The sequence below is a fragment of the Festucalex cinctus genome, chromosome 18 (genome assembly GCF_051991245.1).
Source record: "Festucalex cinctus isolate MCC-2025b chromosome 18, RoL_Fcin_1.0, whole genome shotgun sequence".
Lineage (NCBI taxonomy): Eukaryota > Metazoa > Chordata > Actinopteri > Syngnathiformes > Syngnathidae > Festucalex > Festucalex cinctus.
Genome location: NC_135428.1, coordinates 20,920,115 through 20,942,445, shown reverse-complemented (window position 1 = coordinate 20,942,445; position 22,331 = coordinate 20,920,115). Strand labels below are relative to the sequence as shown.

The 22,331-nt window shown below is 43.0% G+C and overlaps 1 protein-coding gene across 2 annotated transcripts in view; it reads left to right on the top strand.

The window, feature by feature from the left end:
• The window catches only part of sptbn4a (spectrin, beta, non-erythrocytic 4a), a 59,333-nt gene continuing 37,002 nt past the window's right edge, over positions 1-22,331 (top strand). The window contains exons 1-2 of one of the 2 annotated variants that reach the window (XM_077505273.1): positions 1-1,083; positions 21,032-21,295. In XM_077505273.1, coding sequence (XP_077361399.1) covers positions 961-1,083; positions 21,032-21,295 — 387 coding nt within the window. In that variant the 5' untranslated portion in view covers positions 1-960. The remainder of the gene's footprint in view (positions 1,084-21,031; positions 21,296-22,331) is intronic. The other variant, XM_077505272.1, reaches the window with a different exon arrangement.

Genomic DNA, 22,331 nt, shown 5'->3' with positions numbered 1-22,331 from the left:
CCGCTTATCCCTATCTCTCTGCCTCTCTCTCTCTCCCTTGCTCGCTCACTGCTCTGGCACTGCAGTGCTGATTGTGATTGCACACATACACACACACGCACTCACGCATGCACCCACACAGAGCGTTGCTGAGAGGCAAGGACTGCAGCAGCATGCGCCAAGCGCGGTTGAGCTGCTCGGGAACGTGAGAAAGGCGAAGTGAGGCGAGAATGTTGTGTGCTGTCTCACGTCAGCATGCATCATTGCAGCGGTGGCAGTGATGCATTTCGAGAGCAGATAGCTTATGTTATCCTGCCTCCTCTGCACTGCCTCTGCATCCTGTTCTCCCTGCTCCTCCCACTCGAACTCTTCCTCCTCATCATCCTCCTCCCGTCTACTGCTTCACTAGACAGGACTATAGATTGAACGCGGCTAGTGAGTGCTGGATGATCATGTTTGCTCCGGCTGAAAGATTCCTCTGTGGCAATGCTACACCTCCATCTGCACTGATTGCCGGATTTTAATTGACATCTCAAGCTAGACGACCTGCGAAAGATCTTGGATGTGTATGTCTCTCCTAACCAGCATTGCCATTGGCTCATTTCCTTGTTTTTGCTGGTTGTTGTTTTTTTTTGCCTTTCCTGGCTAGCAGGCACTGCAGCATCAGGACCGCAAGACCGACAAAATAGTAGGGCATGAGGACCCAGGGCAATCCAAACGAAGGACTTGAGTCTTTCCATTGCTACCACTGCTGAGGTGCTTTTTTTTTTTTTCCTCCACAAAAAGAGTGACTGGTGAGGGTGAGCGGTGAGAGCGCAGGTATCCAGGCCCCTGCAGAGCCGAGCAGAGCAGGGTGGCTCGTGCATAGAACAAGCAAGCAGGACGTCCTGTGGGAAAGGGCCGGCTCAAGCATTGGCCTCCTGATGGTGGCTATTTTTGTCCCCCCAAGCTGAGTGACTGGGACAGCGGGTGGAAGAGAAGATGCTTATGGCCCGAGACACGGCACGAGATGAGGCTCAAAAACTACACAGGAAGTGGCTGAAGCATCAGGCCTTCATGGCAGAACTGGCCCGCAACAAGGAATGGCTGGCCAAGATAGAACAGGTGAGTAGATGTGATCATGACATGATGCGGGACGGAGCAGGTGAGTCAGAGTCAGGGTGCCATGTTCGTAAGATCGCATGTCTGAGTTGCGTTGAATGCTATAGGTGGATTTGGGAGAGGTGTCATCACTCATTGATCCTTTCTTTATTACTTAGCAAGGGGGGCATCCTGAATAACATTCTCAAGGTTATGAATGTTTACTGTGCTTTTCACATTCACAGGTGACACGATGGCTTCAGCCCCTCTTAGCCGCAATGTAAAGAGCACAGTTGTGTCGGCCCATCATTTAGCTTACAGTTGATTTTGAGGGCAAAAAAACGGTTGCAGCAGCCAGATAATGTACGTTTCTTTCAATGTACACTGTCTCTGCCTCCATGAAGCTAAGGTCAGCTATTGACATGTAAATTAGCCAAGTTAGCACTCTACGTAGACCACGTCGCAAATATTTTGCTAATTTCATTCAGGAATAGCATTCCCAGATGAAGACGTTCTAGTTTGAGAGTAGATTCTGATTGTTTTAGGTTATTTGATAGCGTGGTTTGTAATGTAAACTCTTTCAAATGAACCTTTTTCAGTCATTTCTGTGTGGTAGAAATCAAATGAGAACACTATTTCATACAAATGTTTGGCAGAAAAAAAAGAATGTATGTACAGTATTGTACTATACTTAAATCACTTACTTGATACAACTGACTGTAATGATCTTAATACGTTAATTTAATGTTGTCTCCATGATTAATTATTCATGAGATAGATAGCAGTGTAACTAATTATATCTTAAAGAAAAGTTCTACTACTGGTGGTAATGTCCCTAATGCATTAAATTACGTCTTCTGTTTATATGAAATACATTATAAGATTATGCTGTAGCCTTGACCACCTATGTTAATGACATGGCATGTGGACTAAATTGGTACCACCACATAATTTTATGTAGCCTACCAGAACTTAAAATGTGTATGATTGTCTTAAAATAAAAGTATTTAGTAGACTTGTTAGTAAATATCTACCTACGTTTTGGCTTCATGACTCACAGAGCTGCTTCCAAAACATCCATCCATCCATCCATCCGTCCATCCATCCATCCATCCATCCATCCATCCATCCATCCATCCATCCATCCATCCATCCATCCATCCATTTTCTTGACCGCTCATTCCTCACAAGAGGGTGCTGGAGTCTATCTCAGCTGGCTCTGGGCAGTAGGCGGGGTACACCCTGGACTGGTTGCCAGCCAATCGCAGTGCTTCCAAAACAAAGGGCTCTATTTTCGTAGACAGTCTAGCGTATTTTTGAATTTGGTAATCTGCTCTTATTATTATATTGCACACACCTGGCAATTTTACCAGAAGTATACTTCATTTTAGACTAGCTGAGGAGGTCTAACTTGTGGTGTAGTGTGCAGTGGTGTAACCACGATTTTGATGGATTTGATCAGGGGCAACAGACAGATCCTGAGCTCTGCGGACATGTCTGGTGGATGTCATCGTATTTCCAGAGCTGGACACTTGCGTTAATCGTCAATTCCCATCAATGACGATGCCTTCATTTCGGCACATGCTTCCTTATATTCTGCGAATGCTTTATTATACAAAGGCTCGCAAATGGAGATGTTTTTGCATTTCCTTTAAAATGTACCATGTGGCGCTTTCTCTCTGCACTGAATTAAAGGGACTGAGGGGATGATTTCCCCATACAACAGCACACAATATCACAGAAACGGCACACAATATCAGAAACACTTCTAGCTGCGCGAGTTGAGAAAAATACCTTAAGAAAGAAAACTCCACCCATGCACGAAGTTAGACTGTGCTTTAAGCTAGACTTGCGCTAGACACAAGAATAGGGCCTAAAATCTTGTGTTTTGGTGAATATTAGTCTATATGGTAAAATGGAATTAAAATTTGGTTCAATAATAAAGACATTCTATGAACCAGGCCTTCTAAGGGCTTCTATAACACTGATGCAACCTATAGTGAAAATGACATCGACAACGCTGATCTAAACACTCAAAAGATAGTCACCAGACAACTTGGGCTCTATTTCGTGACTGGTGTAAATTTTGCATGGCACATGCTGTGACTTCCCCCGAGGTGAGTTAAACCCAGGGCTGGACTGGCCATCTGGCATACAGGGCAAATGCCCGGTGGGCCATCCTCTTTTGGGGCCGATGCAATGCTTCTTAATGGTTATTTTCCTACATTTTACCCCAAGAGACTGGCCCACAATTTAGAGGGACCAGTCCATTAATCCATTTACGAATATAGATAGCAAACTGAAACATCATCAATCAACATCAGTGGCTGAACTACATGTTAGGCAAAAGTCGGGCCATGCCGGATCAAAATGCTGGGGCCGATTTTTTATTATTTTTTTTGTGCCAGTCCAGCCCTGGAAACACACTGTTGGTAATTTCACAGACAAGTGCAGGCCAGCAGAACTGTGAGAGGGAGCACTGTGCCGCTGTGGGAGTGGTCACGCCAAACTTCAATTTTGGCCAATCGATGCTGCTCCTTTCATCTCCAATAAATGTGGTGTGCTAGTCGTGCACTAGTCTTAACACATCTGCACTGTGAAGTGGGCACATGGAGACCACCTTCTCTGTTTGCCCCCCTCAGCACTGTGCTGTTCAGTGGGATGATTTAAGAAACATCCATCCATCAATTTTCTTGACCGCTTATTCCTCACAAGCGTCGCGGGGGGTGCTGGAGCCTTTCTCAGCTGGCTTTGGGCAGTAGGCGGGGGACACCCTGGACTGGTTGCCAGCCAATCGCAGGGCACACAGACACGAACAACCATCCACACTCACAAGCACACCTAGGGACAATTCGGAACACCCAATTAACCTGCCATGCATGTCTTTGGAATGTGGGAGGAGACTGGAGTACCCGGAGAAGACCCACGCGGGCACGGGGAGAACATGCAAACTCCACCCAGGAAGGTTGAAGCCTGGACTCGAACCCGAGTCTTCAGAACTGGGAGGCGGACGTGCTAACCAGTCACAACCATGCCGCCCATTTAAGAAACATAATACAACAATTCACAGGGTTTGATGCCCGGTGTTCACATTTGTTGCATTAGACCAGGCGCTCTATTTTCGTGGTTAGCGCAAGTCTAGCTCAAAATGTAGTCTAGCTGTGTGCATGGGTGGAGTCTACTTTATTTGAGTATTTTTATAGCAGCTAGAAATGGGCGTTTGTGCCTTTGTGGGAGTGAACACAGCCCACTTGATTCCTGGACAATCAAAGTAGCTCCTCATTCCCTTTAAATTTAGTGCAGGTGAGGCTTGTGGTCTACATTGTGGAAGCATAAACAGACTCAATGAACTCCATGCACGAGATCAACGATCGCAAAAGAACTGCAAGATTTCCACTTGCGGATAATATAAAGTTGGCCGTCGTAAAGTTGTCACCTGGAGACCGCCTTCAACCACCAATTCTGTGTCTGTGTGGCAAACCTCCCACCCCCACCCCCCACACAGTACAGTACATACAGTAATTGTGCTGCTGTCAGGGAGGTACTTTTAAAAACAAAGTTGATAATAATAATGCATGCAATGAATTTATTTCTACAATGAGTCAGAGGTTTCGATGGCACACTGTTGTCATATTTGTGAAGTTGATGAGATCAACCGCACAGCACATTGCACAATTGACTTATGTGTGTGTGAGATGTGCTTTTAGCTGGTCGAATTTACTAAGGTCTAGTCTACTTTGTGTATGTGTACTGTAATAGAGAAGACCCGAGGTCTGCTGGAGCAACCAGCATGGCATAACGCGGTCTGCCAAATTCCCAAACACAGTAAACTAGACTTGCCCGGCATGACAATGATGATGCGCCAGAGTATGTACGCTGAGTGCACCTGCGCCTATCTATGAAAATACAGCTCCAACAGTCTTGACATGTTTTGCCGGTGTTAGTCGTGGTCTGAGCACCTGAAAAGTTAAGATCGAATTTCCACCAAATTGTCACTCCACCAGGTGCACCTCCAAGGTGCTTTGCTGGTCAGCCCAACTTAGCCGAGACCGGTCTACCAAATTGGCGAACGCGCAGTAAGCTTGGTCCAAAAAGTTCTAATGAGAAGACATTCTTGTTCTTTTTTTTTATTTTTTTTTTATTTTTATTTTTTTTGTAGAGCTCAGAATTGTTCATTCGGTAGTCTTACCGATTCAACGGCTTATCATCATTGCTTTTTTTTTTTTTTTTTTTTGTGTGTGTGTGTGTGCGTGCGTTTGCGTGTGTGCATTTGCGTGCGTGCGTTTGCGTGCGTGCGTGCGTGCGTGCGTGCGCGTGCAAATACGTATAAATTTATACTCATTAATTCACCTAAAGCCTTAGAAATATCCCATTACCCTTCGCCTTAACCAGGTACTTCAGAATCTTGCCAGAGTCGTGAAGTTTAAATGGTCAGGAGACCAGAGAAAAGGTCAGAAAAAAGAAAGATAAATCAAAGTGAAATCCAGCACCGACCAAACACTTCCTGCCTTCCCCATGATTACAAAATCAAAGTCTTACGCCAACCCCGGAAGCCTCTAAATTCCAGCAAATTTAGCGAGATCTCAAGAGACCAGAGGAAAAACTAAAGAGAGGAAGGAGGGAAGGATCGATAAGGCAGAGTGAGATCCATAGAAGCCAGTACATCCAATCCATCAAAGTGAAATCCAGCACCAACAAAACCCCTCCTGCGTGGTTACAAAACCAGAGTCTTATGCCAACCCCAGAAACCTCAAACTTCCAATAAATTGAGATCTCAAGTGACCAGAGGAAAAACTAAAGAGAGGAAGGAGGGAAGGATAGATAAAGCAAAGTGAGATCCACAGACCCAGCACCCACTGATTCAAGGGGCTGTGGGAGGGAGAGGCTACTTCTGTTGAGTTTCAGTAGATGCTGGTGCGACGGATCTGGCATGCATAAGGACCACCACCAAAGAAAGAAGCCGTCAACCGCGGTCCAGCAAAGCGAGCACCGCCCCCCCCGAAATCCCCAGGCCGCGGCAGCACCAAGGCCACCCCCAAGCCACCCGAGCGGACACCGGTCGGCGAGCCGACCCAGACGCCCGGAACACCCCCGCCCCAGCCCCGGCCCACATCCCCGAGCCCAAGGCCGCAGAACGAGGCCCAGCGGGCCCCCACAGCGCCCCACCAGTCCCCAGCCCCCATCCCCCCACGACCGCACCCCACCCAAACCCGCCACCCGCCACGACCCAGGCCCCACCACCCCCGGCCCCCAAACCCCCGAACACACCCCGACCCCCAACACCCAACCCCCCACCCACCCATACCTCCACCCCCCCCAAACAAGCCGCCCCCCCCCCCCCCGACGACCGCCAACCCCCCCGCGAACCCGGCCCCCCGCGAGCCCCCCCCCCCACCCCCGGAAACCGGCACCGGGTAGCAGCGCAGAGAGGGAAAACGTGCCCACCCCACCTCCAGCCGTGCGAGAGTAGCCCAGCGGCGGGAGGGGGGAAGCGGAGGAGGAAGCACCAGGGGAAAAGGCGGAACACCAGAACACCGAGCCCGGTGGGGAGAGGCCCCGGTCGTCACGCCAGCGTACTAGTGACACCCTGTTACTGAGTCCGCCAGCTCGCCGACTGGCGAGCTCTACCCTTACACCGTGAATGTGGCCCCCACCCAGTGTATATACAAGTGTGTGCGTGTGGTGCATTAAAATTGGGAGCAGGTGAGTCGGAGCAGAGGGAAAAAATTTCCCCTACTCCGACACACCCGCATCCCCCCCAAAAAATGAATATGTATATGTGTGGTGCATTAAAAAAGGAAATGGAGGGACAAAGTGGTGGGGCAGGGACACAGATGGGGGGGACCACAGCGCTGCCAGGCACTGCAGGCCATCCCCTCTGATGGCTCCCCGCCCCAACTCACCCCTCCCCTTGGACATGAAGTGCATTAAAATTGGAGGGGAGTTGAAGGGTGAAGACGGTGTTTACACCCTTCCCCACCCCACCAAGAAATGTGTTGTGTGCCCTATGTGTATATTTACAAAGTGTATAGTGCAAAACTAGTGAAGTGAGTAAGAGGAGCGACCAGCGGGGCCTCACCCAACCCGGCGGGTGTAGGTGGCACGCCCGCCCCCCAGCAAGCCCCCACCCAACCGCCCCCACCGCACCCATCTGGCACCACAATAGGCGGGCCGCCAGCGCAGCAGGGCTACTGGACAGCCCACCGGCCACCGGAGCCCGCCCGGGGCGGCAGGAGTTCTACCGGGGTGGGGCAGGCCTCAAACCCCCGCCCGGCCCCCGGAGCCCGACGCCCGGGCCGGGGAGGGAGCCCCAGGCCCAGGGAGAGGGAGGGTGGCGGGGGGCAGACAGTGAAGGCGGGGGGGGGCTGGGGGAAGACGACAAGAAGGCGAAAGGGCGGCTGCAGGGCAGGACGGGGGGGGGGGGGGGGAGGGAGGGTGACACGGGAAAAGGGACCGGGAGGCAGAGGAGGATGGGCGGGAGGAGGCGAGGAGGGAGAGGTGACGGGGGGGAGGAAGGGGGAGGGGAGAGGGAGCCACGGGGCACACCAGAGGCCCACCCGCCCCGAACCGCGCCGCCGGGCACGGAGCAGCGGACCGCGCCGGGACGGCACCGTCCCGGGCACCAGGGAAAGCACCCCAACACCGCACCCCACAGGGGGCCCAGGGAGCGGCCAAGACGTAACCGCTACCGAGCAGACAACCGGGAGGGGGTGGGGGGGGTGGGGGGCAGAACCACCCCCGCCCGACCACGGGGGACAGCGTCAAGAAAATTGACTAATTAGCATGCAGTAACACCAAGTGTTGATGCTTAGTGCCCACTAGAAATAAATCTTAAGGAGTTAGCGAGTAAAGTGTCGTATAGTGTGGTATGCTTGAGCCCACTAGCAGCAACTAGGTTCCTGACTATATAAAAATAAAAACAATCAGATACAAAATACCAAATACAGAAGCAGCGAAAACAGAAGTTGTAACGATGTGGGTGCTCTCGTTAACAGGCAGAATCTTGGCAGGATTAAGTTGCCAAATTAAGATTAAAATATTCTATGTACATAGACCATATTTGTTTAAATCTTGATACTTGATTTTTATTTAAGGCAGAGATTTTTTCCATTGAGATATAATTTATTAGTAAGTTTAACCAGTGGTCGATATTCAGAGATTGTTTATTTTTCCAATTGACAAGGATTATTTTTTTAGCAATAGTAAGGGCTATAAATATAGATTGGGATTGTTTACATGGTAGCTCAGTTATTGTTAAGTCACCTAGTAAACACAATCTTGGAGATAAAGGAAGCCTACAGTTTAATATATCAGCGAGCTTTTCCAAGATTTTAGTCCAGAAATGCATCACTGGAGTACATGACCATAAAGCATGAAGATAAGTATCGGCAGTGTTTTGTGAGCACTGGAGACAAATGTCGGAGTCAGAGAGTCCCATTTTTTTCATCATATATTGTGTAATATATGTTCTATGAAGTATCTTATATTGGATAAGTTGCAAATTTGTCTGTTTGGTCATTTTAAATACATTTTCACAGATTTGGGTCCAAAAGTCTGGTTCCGGAACTATAGACAAGTCTTTTTCCCATTTTAAAGTCGGTAAATACGTTTTATTTGTGTATAAAAATAACTTATATATTTTGGATATTTTCTTTATTGTTGTTGGAGAAAGCTTTATAATATCTTTAGCTAAGACAGGCAGTTGGAGCGTATCCTGAAGTGTTGGGATTTGTTTCTTAACCATACTTTTAACTTGCAGATAATGTAAGAAATTTCCATTTTTTATTTCATATTTCTGGACCAAGTTTGTATACGATATAAACTTATTATCTGAGAAAAGATGATGAAGGTGTGTAATTCCTTTCTGCTCCCATAAGCTTAAATGGAACGACTGATTATTAAGTTGAAAGTCGGGGTTATGCCAAATGGGAGAGAGCCCACAGGGCGCCAATTGGGAATTTGTAATTTCTAATGCCTTCCACCAGGCAGTCAGGGTGGCGGCTATCATTGGGTTTTTAAAACAATTATGTTGTTTTATTGATTTTGTAATAAAGAGTAAATCTAACAGTCTAAGATTATTACAATCCTTCTGCTCCAATTCCAACCAACAGTTTGTATCTCTGTTGGGTTGTGTCCATAGCACAAGATATTGTAGTTGATTAGCTATATAATAGTACATAAAGTTTGGTGCCTCTAAACCTCCTTTAGATTTACTTTCCTGAAGAGTAGATAGACTAATTTTGGCTTTTTTTTTATTCCAATAGAATTTTATGATAGCAGAGTCCAGCGATTGGAACCAGTTAGACGTAGGTTTAAATGGAATCATTGAAAATAAATAATTAATCTTTGGTAAAACTTTCATTTTTATAGTAGCTATCCGTCCTATTAAAGAGACCGGAAGATTATTCCAGCGCTCCAGATCACTACGGATACTATCCAATAATGGTAAAAAATTTAAAGAAGTTAATTCAGTTAACTTTGGTGAAATTTTAACACCTAAGTATTTTAAATTACCTGTAGGAAAGGAGTAGTGTGGATCCTGACTTGTAGGATTCCATGAATTTTCTGTAATAGGTAATAATGTTGATTTTGTCCAGTTAATAGAGTAACCTGATAAGTGAGAGAATTTAGTTATTAAGTTAAATGCTTCCCCTAGCGAGATAGCAGGTTCTTCTAAATAGAGTAGTATATCATTGGCATATAGATTAATTTTATGTTCTATTGTCCCGGAGTGGATTCCTTGAATCCGTCTATCCTGACGTATAGCTAATGCAAGCGGCTCAATAAATATTGCAAATAATAAAGGAGACATTGGGCACCCTTGTCTTGTTCCCCTATGTAGAGTAAAACTCTGTGATGTAATCCCATTAGTAGTAACTGTAGCTTTAGGAGAATCATATAATATTGAGACCCATTGAATGAATGACTCCCCGAAGCCGAATTTATTTAAGACAGCAAAGAGGAAGGACCAGTTAACTTTATCGAAGGCTTTTTCTGCATCCAGCGAAATATCAACTGCCTTTTTATCATACCGCTGTGACATACTAATCAAGTTAAAAAGCCTCCTAATATTATTAGTAGAATGACGACCTTTAATAAAACCTGTTTGATCACTATGAATAATTGTCGAGATTACTGTCTCTAGTCGAGATGCCAAGGCCTTAGCGATAATTTTAATATCGGTATTAATTAGTGATATCGGTCGGTAACTTGACGGGAGGGTGGGGTCTTTTTCTGGCTTTAATAAAAGTTTAATTGCTGCTGTATTCATATCTTGACGTATATCATATCTTGACGTATATCACAAGACATTCTTGTTCTAACGTGAACGTTTTCTTGTTAGGACAAGAAAGCAGTATGAATGCAAGGGAGACTACATTTCAGTTTGTGTTTCTCTGTGAAAATGATGGTGATGACTTGCAAGTAGAGCATCAATTTCCTTTCGACACAAACAAACTAAAATGAAAATGTTTTCACTCTAGGACAATAAAGCAGTATGTGTGCATGGGAGAGACCCTATAATGATATTTCACTTTGTGTTTCTGTGTGAAGAGGGTATTGTATGGAGTTAGAATCATGCCAAAACCCCGTAAACACAAAAAAAATGCGATCTACATACACAAAACCTGAGCTACGCACACAAAACGTGTGATCTATGTACCCAAGACGTGATCTACATACACAAAACCTGATCTACGCACACAAAACCTGATCTACGTTTCCAAAACCTGACCTACGCACACAAAACGTGTAATCTTCAATTACAAAAAATATATATATCTTTCAAGTGCAAAAAAAAAATGTTTTGCGTACGTAAAAAGCAATTCTACAACTTTTATCCGTAGTTGTAGAATTGCTTTTTTTTAGATCACATTTTTTTTGCGTTTACGGGGATTTGGCATGATTCTAACTCCATAGTAATGATGCTTTACTCGCAAGTCTGCACCATTATATTGTCATTTTCACACAGAAACGCAAACTGAAATGTAGTTCTAGGGTCGCCCATGCTTACTTACTTATACTTCAGCTTTCTCGTCCTAACGTGAAAACTTTCTCATTTTAGTTTATTTTTGTGTCAAAAGGAAATTGATGCTCTACTTGCAAGTCATCACCATTATGCTGTCATTTTAACACAGAAACACAAACTGAAATGTAGTTATAGGGTCTCCATGTACGTATGCATACTGCTTTCCCATCCTAGGATGAGAACGTTTTTTTTTCCATTAAAACGATAAACTTTTCTTGTAAAGATGCGAAAGTTTCTCGTCAGGATGACAAAGTTTGTCTTAGGAAGCGAAAGTTTCTCATCCAAATGAGAAACGAATTCCGCCCCCCCCCCCATGTCCCTTTAAGGGCTCCCTATAATTTCCAAATACACATGTATGTATTGTAGATGTAGGTATCTCTAACCTGTTCCTTTTCCTACATAGGCCTTGTCTTTTTGTCCTGAAAACCTCACTTACTGTTCTTGCAATTTAAGAGAATGGGAGTAAAAAAAAAGAAAAAAAGATCATATTACAGTTATGTTGCTATGACTGTTGATATCCCCTACCTTTGTTCTTTCTCACTCCTTCTGAGGCACACTCGTATGGTCCACAGCTCAAAGTTAGTGTGTGTGTAGTATGGGAAAGCACTGTGGATGCTTCTTTGTTAGAGTGTGAGCACTCATATCTGACCATGTGCCAAGCCTTACCTCTGGCACAGGGGTCAATACTTTGGAAATACACAAACAAAACATGGCCCATCTAGCTGCCCCTGACAAATAAACCAAGTAGATGTTTGGATGTGGACACAATACCATTTCTTCTCTATTTACCGTATGTATTTGGAAAAATAACATTTAGCACCAAGTATTTAGCACCTGATAAGGATTTTTGTTCTATGAAATTTATTTGACTGTCACTCAGTAGACCACATAATTAAATGCCAAGATCCCAACAAGTTTGCAAAAACAATTATGAAACATAGTAGTTGTGTTTATATGTTCATACAGTATGTTTGTTGGCTAGCTGGCTACTTTACTTTACTTTACTTTTCGATTATAGACTCTGAATATTGCGTGTAGTACCTACGTGTCTTTCATTGTAGAGTACAGTTGTGTTGTAGTCAAGACCACACCAACCGAGACCAAGACGTGATCGAGACTAGAGGGTTAGATCAGGCCTGCATTAGTTGATCTGGACCATCATTAGATGTACTGACCATGCGATTGGGAACATGGAGAGCCATCATCTTAGCTAGATGCACACTTGGAGAACAACACATTGCCAAAAGGCAAAAGTTTGGAAGACTTCAATGAGGAGGACGAAACTGATGAGACAGTCTCGTATAAGGACTATGATTACTGATTAAAATATAGGTTGTTGATTTTGCGTGTGTGCTCCATTGGTTTCCTGCCTGCAATCACCAATAAATATCACACCCAGCACATTATAGTTCACATATTTGGTTGTATCGTTTAGAATTTTCCAAAAGTACTACGCCACACTAGTGGTCCCTGAAGTAAATGGCAATTGAAGGGGCAGGTCCGAGGGGGGTGGACCCTTTGTAAGCAACGTTGCCTTGAAGGGGACCACGTACACATGTCAGATTTTTGCATAAACAAAAATGGGGTGGGATGAGGGCGGCACGGTGACTGATTGGTGAGCACGTCCGCCTCCCGGTACAGAGGACGCAGGTTCGAGTCCAGGCTTCGGCCTTCCTGGTTGGAGTTTGCATATTCTCCCCGTGCCCGTGTGGGTCTTCTCCGGGTACTCCAGTCTCCTCCCACATTCCAAAGACATGCTTGACAGGTTAATTGGGCACTCTGAATTCTCCCTAGGTGTGATTGTGAGAGTAAGCGTTTTTCCCTCAACATGAAAAAGCTGTCCTGACATTGGTTCAGAGAATTCAAGGGCCAATAGGATATCTTAGATCGGCATGCAGTGAACATGTCACATAGTGCGTGTCGCGCATGAGCAAGACACAAGATGCTGCTTCCAAAATCCTATATTAGTGTTGGAATTAATGGTATCGGCATGTTATTTTGTGAGTACTAACCGATACCGATACCACTGTTTTAATGCAGTATCGGTATCGGAACAACACTAATATTTATAGAAATCAAGTGTTGCATATGTTTGCCAGTTATTGTAAGAAATAACATGATCAATGTCATAAATTATTAGCTAGGGCTTTTGCTAACTAATCATTATAGAATTGATTATTCCATCCATCCATTTTCTTGACCGCTTATTCCTCACAAGGGTCGCGGGGGCTGCTGGCGCCTATCTCAGCTGGCTCTGGGCAGTAGGCGGGGGACACCCTGGACTGGTTGCCAACCAATCGCAGGGCAAGAATTGATTATTCGATTGATTATTCCATCGATTACTCTGGTAATCGCTCAGCCCCCGTTTTGAGGCAGAAATTTTTGTCGACCGATTTTTGCGATAAACTTAGTTAACTTAGCTGATTTTTTTTCCCAGCCCAGTAATATTATAACAATAACGTATGATTAAAAGTAATTTGAGTATTTATTTTTTATTTTTTTCAAAAGTGGTATCGACCTGGTGGCCCTTCACACTTATCATTTACCAAGAAGTCAATCTCAGCTTCAAAAAGTTTTGTGATCCCTGATTTAGGTGAATAGATGGAATTTTTTTTAACAGAAGATGATCAGTTAGGTACACTATATTTTACAATACTGATATAAAGTTAATGTTAGACAGTTTACCATACAGTGGAATCTTCAGGCATGCCTCAAATTTTATAACAAATGTTCCCAACATAGGGTCAAACATTTATCAACTGTATAGCAGTGCCTTAAATAACATTTTTATAACTTAACTGTCACACATGGGAAACACTAATAACATGAAAAAATTAACTTTGCAAAGGTGAATTAGCCTATGTCTCACTTTTTTTTAAACATTTGTGATAGTAACACACACTACTCAAAACAAAGTTACCATCTGTTCTCTTCTCACAATCTTCTCTTAACACCTTTTGTTAAAGCAGAATGTTTTCTCATAATAAGTGTAAGAAAGAAAGAAAGAAAGAAAGAAAGAAAGAAAGAAAGAAAGAAAGAAAGAAAGAAAGAAAGAAAGAAAGAAAGAAAAGATACAAAAGCCCAATAAAGAGCTAAACACATAGAAGTTTACCCTTCCTTGCTCCGGAAAATGTTTTTATTCTTCAATCCTCAATTGTGCAAACTCAGAGGTATTCAACATTAGAGGGTCCACTATATATGATATAATCAAAAGACTGTCAGAAACTTTAATGTTGCCGTCTTTTTGGATTAGGATTATTATTTACATTTAACTATCAAACAAATTACATCAGTATCAGCACTTATTAGTTACATTTTATCTTTTCCTATTACCTTTATTCATGTGTAGGCCTACTGGGTGCTTGTGTTGTCTTGCTGATATAATTAATTAATATTGTAGGAGAACAGTCTCCTATGCTGCCCATTTGTTAACTTGTAAGTCACTATGCTCAAAGGTAGGTCAATGACAGTTCTGTTCTGTCCAGTTACATGTTCAAAAGATGTTTTAAAGCTGAGTTTTAAAGCCAAGAGTTAAGGTTTTGGTAAAATTGTAGTTAATAGTCTATGTCAATAATCATATTAAAATTCAGGCCACAGTATACCAATTACAACCATCAGTGGAACTGGATGATTCCCACAGTTGTTAATTATACAGTAGGTCAGATATGTTATCTTATGTTCTTTTGCTATTTCTTTTGCTATTGAGCCACGTCCTGTTTGCTTATTTGGTCTTCATACAACTAAAACTGGAACTTAAAGGTCCTGTCCATGCTTTTTTTTTTTTTTTTTTTTTTTTTTTTTAATACAGTATGTTATAATCTTTGATATCCTTTTTCTCACTATTGCAAGATAATTCTGGTTGAAAATACCCAGGATTCCCTAGCTATTCTAGTTGGCCAAAAACAACAACAACAACAACAACAACAACAACAACTGGCAGTTATCATACGGCTACTGGTTTTCTCATTAATATTTGGTAAGTTCATAATGAGACAGGATTAGTCTTACTCAACCTATGTGTTGTCCCAAAATTAATCATGAAAACCAGCACAATATACCGTCAAGCCAGTGTTTCAAGTGAGATGCACCGGTACGGAGGTCTGGCATTTCCAAAAATCTCCCTTCAGCATTCGGGTGTTCCTCAGCGTGCAAAGAATGTACTGTCTTCGTTCCCATACACTTGGTAATGCATGTTTTGATGCCGAAAAACTGTTAAGGCGAGCACCGCCCATCCACGGACTTATATATATATAAGACTTATATTTATATATATATATATATATATATATATATATATATATGCGATTGGCTGGCAACCGGTCCAGGGTGTCCCCCGCCTACTGCCCAGAGCCAGCTGAGATAGGCGCCAGCACCCCCAAATGAGCGGTCAGGAAAATGGATGGATGGATGGATATATATATATATATATATATATATATATATATATATATATATATATATATATATATATATATATATATATATATATATATATATATATGGGCCTACTATTGACCTGAGTGATGTGCAGAATTAGCAAAGCCCATGGAATTGTTCGTTGAACGAGTTTGACCATGATCTTTTTTGAAACTTTCAGCCAGGACAGCATGGTAACGTTTTCAATTAATTTTCTTAACACTGTACACACGCGTTTGGGGCAGCTAGCATCAGGTTAGCATCACGTTTACAGCAGGTGACTTGAATGATGTATACATGCTTCTCTTGTAAAGCACAGACCTATATGGGTACTGGAGTAAGCATGCGCTTGGTGATGTGATGAGCGCACGGACTTCCATACCATACATATATATATATATATATATATATATATATATATATATATATATATATATATATATATATCGTTCAACCAACAATTCCATGTGCTTTGCTAATTCTGCACATCACTCAGGTCAATAGTAGGCCCATTGTGACAAACAGTGTTGCCACAGTTACCTTGAAAAAGTAACTTAGTTACTTTACTGATTACTTGGTTTTAAAAGTAACTAAATTGCGTTAATGATTAATTGATTTTAAAAGTAACTATGTTAGATTAAAAGTTACTTTTCTAGTTACTTTCAGCAGCTGCCGATAACACCATCTCAACATAAAAATAATGCGGTAGAAACGGAGTTCCAAATACTTTATTGAAAGTGCGTTTTTAACATGAAAGTAATTTTTTTTTTGTTTTTTTTTAATGAAAAACAAAATAGGCAGTCTCTCTTGACTTCTTGTTACATAAATAGTTTTTATAAAACAAAAAATAAAAATCTATGCAGGTTGAAAATGAAAATCCCCTGAATTCCTCTATTGTTTGCTCCGCTATTCCATTGTGTACACTTGAGTCGACTCGTGCATGCTGAAAACGTGACTTGTCTGACGTCACTCCCCCTGCCGAGAGGGCGGAGACGACCTCATCCCATAATGCTTCACGGACCAGTTGAGGATGGAAATAAATTATTTTTTTTACCACTTTTATGGTCCATAATGTACACTTTTTTGTTGCGTTGTGTGCCTGTTGGTGAATAAAACTAGTAGTAAAAGTATCATCACTTTTGTTTTGAATGTGCAAACCATTCACGACCAGACCATGGCTGAATTCAGTGTGGTGATCAATGACTTCCGCCTCATCTTCGAAGTTAGCGGCAGTTGTTTGTGACTATTACAACAGTAAGATATTTTGCCTTCTTCATGAAAATGTGGAGTAATGCATTGAATCTCTAGACAGTAACTTTAATCAGAGTACTTTGTAGAATAAAGTAACGCGTTAGACTACTAGTTACTTTGGAAAACATTTTTTTTTAGTAACCGACAACACTGGTGGCCAGTCTATGGTTTAGTAAGCGGTGATGGGCTCTATTTCCCTGTCACCCAGAACAGAAGAAGTGATGTAAAAAAAATGATATCTTTAAACGGTTACCATTTTTTAAAGTTGTTTTATTCCTAATCTCTTTGTTAAGTAGTAGTTTGATTCAGATGCAAACATTTTAATTACAGTTTTATTAAGCGGATGCACATACAAATGTCCCTGTCCCTGTTGTTATTTAAAGCTCTAAAATATCTCTTCTCACTTGGACAACTAACAATGCATTTTGCATATGGACAATGTGGGATAAAAGAGAGACACGTACAATATGTATAGGTTTGGCTTGTCTGCCTTCAGTAGGTGTAAATGAATTTTGTCAACAGAAAGCAAGTGCTTGCATAACTCCAGTTTTACTGCTGCGTCAGCATTACAGGAAAGCCTGCAGAATTTAGAACAGAATTGTAATGTCATGTGGGTGCAATTTCAACATTGAACCCCGTTAGCCATGACTGCTTTGAACAAAACCATCACCTCGCAAATGTTCATTGGAGCCAACTGTGCAAAGGTTGTGCCACAGCACAGCACACCCGCAGCCTGATTCCCATTCCACAAAGCTTTGATTTGCCTTCCTCCCTTCCTCCGCTTTTACTCTGCCTTTCCTCATCTGCGCTTCCCTCACCACCACCCACTCTCTGATTTCTTCTCCTCTTGTCTCTGTGTGTCAGTAAAGCCACAAGAGGAGGGAGACTGCTTTCTGCTGGCTCTGCATTATGAGAGGGAGGATGAGACTGAGGGACGTGAGAGAGACTGAGCACAAGCAGAAGTTGAACAGTGAGGCTGTGCCAAGAGGAGGAATGCAGCATTATGGAAGCCATTGAGTATATAGTCAAGTTCTACAGCAAAAATACAGGAGAGAATCAGAATTTTTGATGGTTTTAATTTAATGTATATAATGCATTATAATGTTGATATAGAGTTGATTTTTAGTCCATGAGAACCCTGACTATTGAAGCACATTTAAGGAATTTTTCAAATTGTAACCCTTTCATTATACTCAACATTTTAGGGATTTACAGGACTAAATAGGGCAGATGCAAAATTACAGGTTAATCTTTAACAACAGACTTCAGTGTTTAAAAAATAATCTTGCTTTAAATAATTTGAATGAATTTCAAGTTACATGCCTACAGCACACTGTTTACTGCAGGACTCTTCAGTAAGGATAGACCGATTAGGCCGGATATCGGTGCCGATATTGAGCATTTTGATGAATATCAGTATCGGCCTTTTTTCTAAATCTGACAGACCATTTTAATCTCAGGGAACGATTTATTATAATTTTCAGTTAACATTATAAAAGATGCTGCTGGACCCTGGAAACCTTGTGAACCTTTTATTTTTGTTCAACATTAAAACAAAGAAATGTGAAAGTTTAAGATTTTAGATTTTTTTTAATTTTCGGGGGGAAATAAAACAGAACTATGGTATTCATGTCTTTAAGTTTCCATTTAACTTGTTAAGACGTACTGATTACCTTGGGAGCTCCCTGAACATTATTTTTTTTTTTTTAGTATATTGTCTAAAATTAAAAACAAAGTAAAATCTACATTTTGAAAAGTCTGAAGCATTAATGCTTTAAGACATTACAATAAAGTCAAGATTGGTATTTGTATTTTAAAAAATGTTGATGTAATATTCGCCCCACCACCACCACGTTTTGTTTTGCTTTGTTTTTTTTTTTAACTGAAAATGAATATCCACTTCAAATATCGGTTATCAACCTCCTTGACTATCTCCCCTCTTCAGACCACACCAACTGCATGCAGTACACATTGCGAGTTCCTCCATCACGTCAAAGAGATGACTCAATTCCTGCTTTCAATTCAAGCTTGCACTAGAAAGAAAATACCAGCCCGACTGATACAAAAGAAAACGCCAGATGCATTGATCGTATGGCATCATTTCATTCAAAATCACTCACAAACACAGAAGCAAGAGAAAGCACATGTATAGGACAGATAGACGTGTATTAGACTTACCATGCACGATTTGTAGGTCAGCCCGAGGCCAAACTTTGCTATATTCCCTGCTTCTTTGCAAGCAGGGGGTCACTGTCTTGGCATGGAGCTGTGTTATTCCAGGTTATTTTTGGCTACAGAAGTGAATTCATCTCCTGCCCATCTACTGCCTTTTTCTTTTCCCCAGTCCAAACAATGGCATACATTCAAGGTACAGATTAGAGTCTGAGGTTCATCAGCTTCTGTGTTAATGATGGCCATCAATGTTCGATTGTCTGTGTAACGGAAAATGGGTGCATTCAGAGACACTGTATTTAGAATGACAGACACTGTCGATGAATTGAAAATGCACCTTTTCCATTTGTTGTGTTCTTGATCTCTTCCATGTCTGCTATTAATGTGAGGCAGCAGCTCATCCCATAAGAACCATCCCTTGAAGCTATGGCTGACATTAATGGAGTGTACAAGGGAAAAGCAGAGTAGCTCGGCCAAGAAATGACAGTCTCCCACATAATGCATATATTAAACTAAATAGGGCAAGCACAAGGATCACCCCGGTAGACAAGAGGTGGTTTCGAGGTAGCCTCCCTTTGACTTAGGATTGGGGGAGGGGTTCTGACTCCTGACTGTTGTTTGTGCACCAAACAGCATCTCACCCACCCTTTTTGGAGTCCTTGGAGGGTGTGCTGGAGAGCTCGCCGACTGGTAACCTCCTCGCTCTGCTGAGGGACTTCAATGCTCAAGTGGACATTGACAGTGAGACCTGGAGGGGTATGACTGGGATGAAAGGCACCCCAATCAGAACCCTGGTGTTATTGGACTTTGTACTCCATTGTCCATAACGAACACCATATTCAAACATAAGGGTGTCCATATTTGCACTTGGCACCAGGACACCCTAGGCCACAGTTCGATGATCGACTTTGTAGTCGAGTCATTGGATTTGCGGCCGTATGTTTGGACACTCAGGTGAAGAGAGGACGGCGCTGTTAACTGATCACTACTTGGAGAGGGCTTTCTGGGAACGATTGGCAGAAACTCCTGTCAGAAAGAGTTTCAACACCCACCTCCATCAGAACTTCTGCCTTGTCCTGGGGAGGCGGGAAACATTGAGTCCGAGTGAACCATGTTCCGCGCCTCCATTGTTGAAGCAGCCGATCGGACCTGTGGCCATAAGGTGGTCAGTGCCCATTGTGGCGGCAATCACCGAACCCACTGGTGTCGCCAGCGGTAAGAGACTGTTGAAGAAGCAGAAGAAGGAGTCCTATCTGGTCATCTTTGGCCTCTGAGACTCTGGAGGCAGCTGGCGGGTACTGGCTGGCCAAGCGGAACGTGACGTCAGCGGTTGCTGAGGCAAAAACTCAGGCATGGGAGGAGTCTGACGAGACCAAAGAAAACAATTTCATGATGGTCTGGAGGAAATTCTGGTCCACCATCCAGCGTCTCAGGAGGGCGAAGTAGTGTACCATTAACACTGTGGATAGTGGAGATGGAGTGATGCTGACCTCATTGGAATGTCGTAAGTCGGTGAGTCCGAACCTCACTACCTATGGTTACGAGCTTTGGGTGGTGACCGAAAGAACAAGATCCCGGATACATGTCGCCGAAATGAGTTTGCTCCGCAGGGTGTCCGGGCTCTCCCTTAGAGATATGGTGAGAAGCTCGGTCATCCGGGAGGTACTCAGAATTGAGTCGCTGCTTCTCCACGCTGAGGAGCCAGCTGAAGTGGCTCGGGCATCTGGTTTGGATTCCTCCTAGACGCTTCGCTGGAGAGTTGTTCCAGACATGTCCCACTGGCAGGAGGCCCCGGGACATTCTGGAGAGACGATGTCTCTCGACTGGCCTGGCTATGATTTGGATCCCACTGGAGGAGCTAGACGAAGTGGCTGGGCAGAAGGAAGTCTTTGCTTCCCCACTAAAGCTGCTACCCCCACAACTCAACTCCACATAAGCGGTAGATGATGGATGGATGGATGGATGGATGGATGGATGGATGGATGGATGGATGGATGGATGGATGGATGGCACTGTTGGCATGGATATGATGATTTGTATCAATCTGTGCTGACATGCAGTGTTACGCCGATCACTTTCACAATTGTTCCTGTTGTCTTACCTTAGGAGGGCCAGGGGCTGATCCTGGAGAAGCCAGAGCTTCGCACAGTCGTGCAGCAGAAGCTAGAAGAAATCCGGGAGTGCTGGTCTGACTTGGAGACCACAACCAAGGCCAAGGCTCGCCAGCTCTTTGAAAACAACAAGCCGGAACCAGCAGTCAAAAGCTACTCAGACCTTGACAACCAGCTCTCTCACTTGGAGCAGCAACCCCCCCAACTGGAGCAGGCACATCATCTGCCCACATTCAATGAGCAGCTCCAAAAATTCCAGGTAAGCAAAGTTGGCCGATTAGCCACTACTTCTGGAGCATGCGTGGAACTTATCAGAAGCTAACTCTGTTAGCTAACCTGTTCATTATGGAAGCCCAAAAGTGTCCAAATTCAATAAATAAAAAGGCCTTTTTGAAATAACTATTCTTTTGATAAATAACAGGCAATTATGTAATATGGCCATTAAATTTTAAAATAAGGTGCTAGTATTATTATGAAAAGTGTTATGCTATTCTTTAATATGAAACAAATGTTTTATTTTGGTTAAATATTTCATAATGATTATTTTAACAACGTCATACTATTTTAAAAAAAATGAAATTTAATTTTTTTTCAAGGTTTTATAAGATAAGAAAACGTTGTTTTACAAAGTCAGTTTTTATTTCATAATGCCCTTTTCCACAATATTGCAAAAAATGGGGTGGTCTAGTGGTTAGCACGTCCACCTCCCAGTTCTGAGGACTCAGGTTCGAGTCCAGGCTACGGCCTTCCTGGGTGGAGTTTGCATGTTATACCCGTGCCCGCGTGGGTCTTCTCCAGGTACTCCGGTCTCCTCCCACATTCCAAAGACATGCATGGCAGTTTGATTGGGCGCTCCGAATTGTCCCTAGGTGTGCTTGTGAGTGTGGATGGTTGTTTGTCTCTGTGTGCCCTGCGATTGGCTGGGAACCAGTCCAGGGTGTCCCCCGCCTACTGCCCAAAGCCAGCTGAGATAGGCGCCAGCACCCCCCGCAACCCTTGTGAGGAATAAGCGGTCAAGAAAATGGATGGATATTGCAAAAAATTTTGCAAAAAAATTTTGCAAAAAAATTTTGCAAAAAAATTTTGCAAACAAATTTTGCAAAAAAATTTTGCAAAAAAATTTTGCAAAAAAATTTTGCAAAAAAAATTTGCAAATAAATGCGTAATATACATTTTCCAGTTTTCAAAATGTTTTCCTTTTATTGAGTAGACTGCAAGAAAACTGACAATCTAGCTCTGAAGTGCAAATCTAAACATAAACAGACCTTTTTTTGACAGGCTCAAATGCTGCCTTA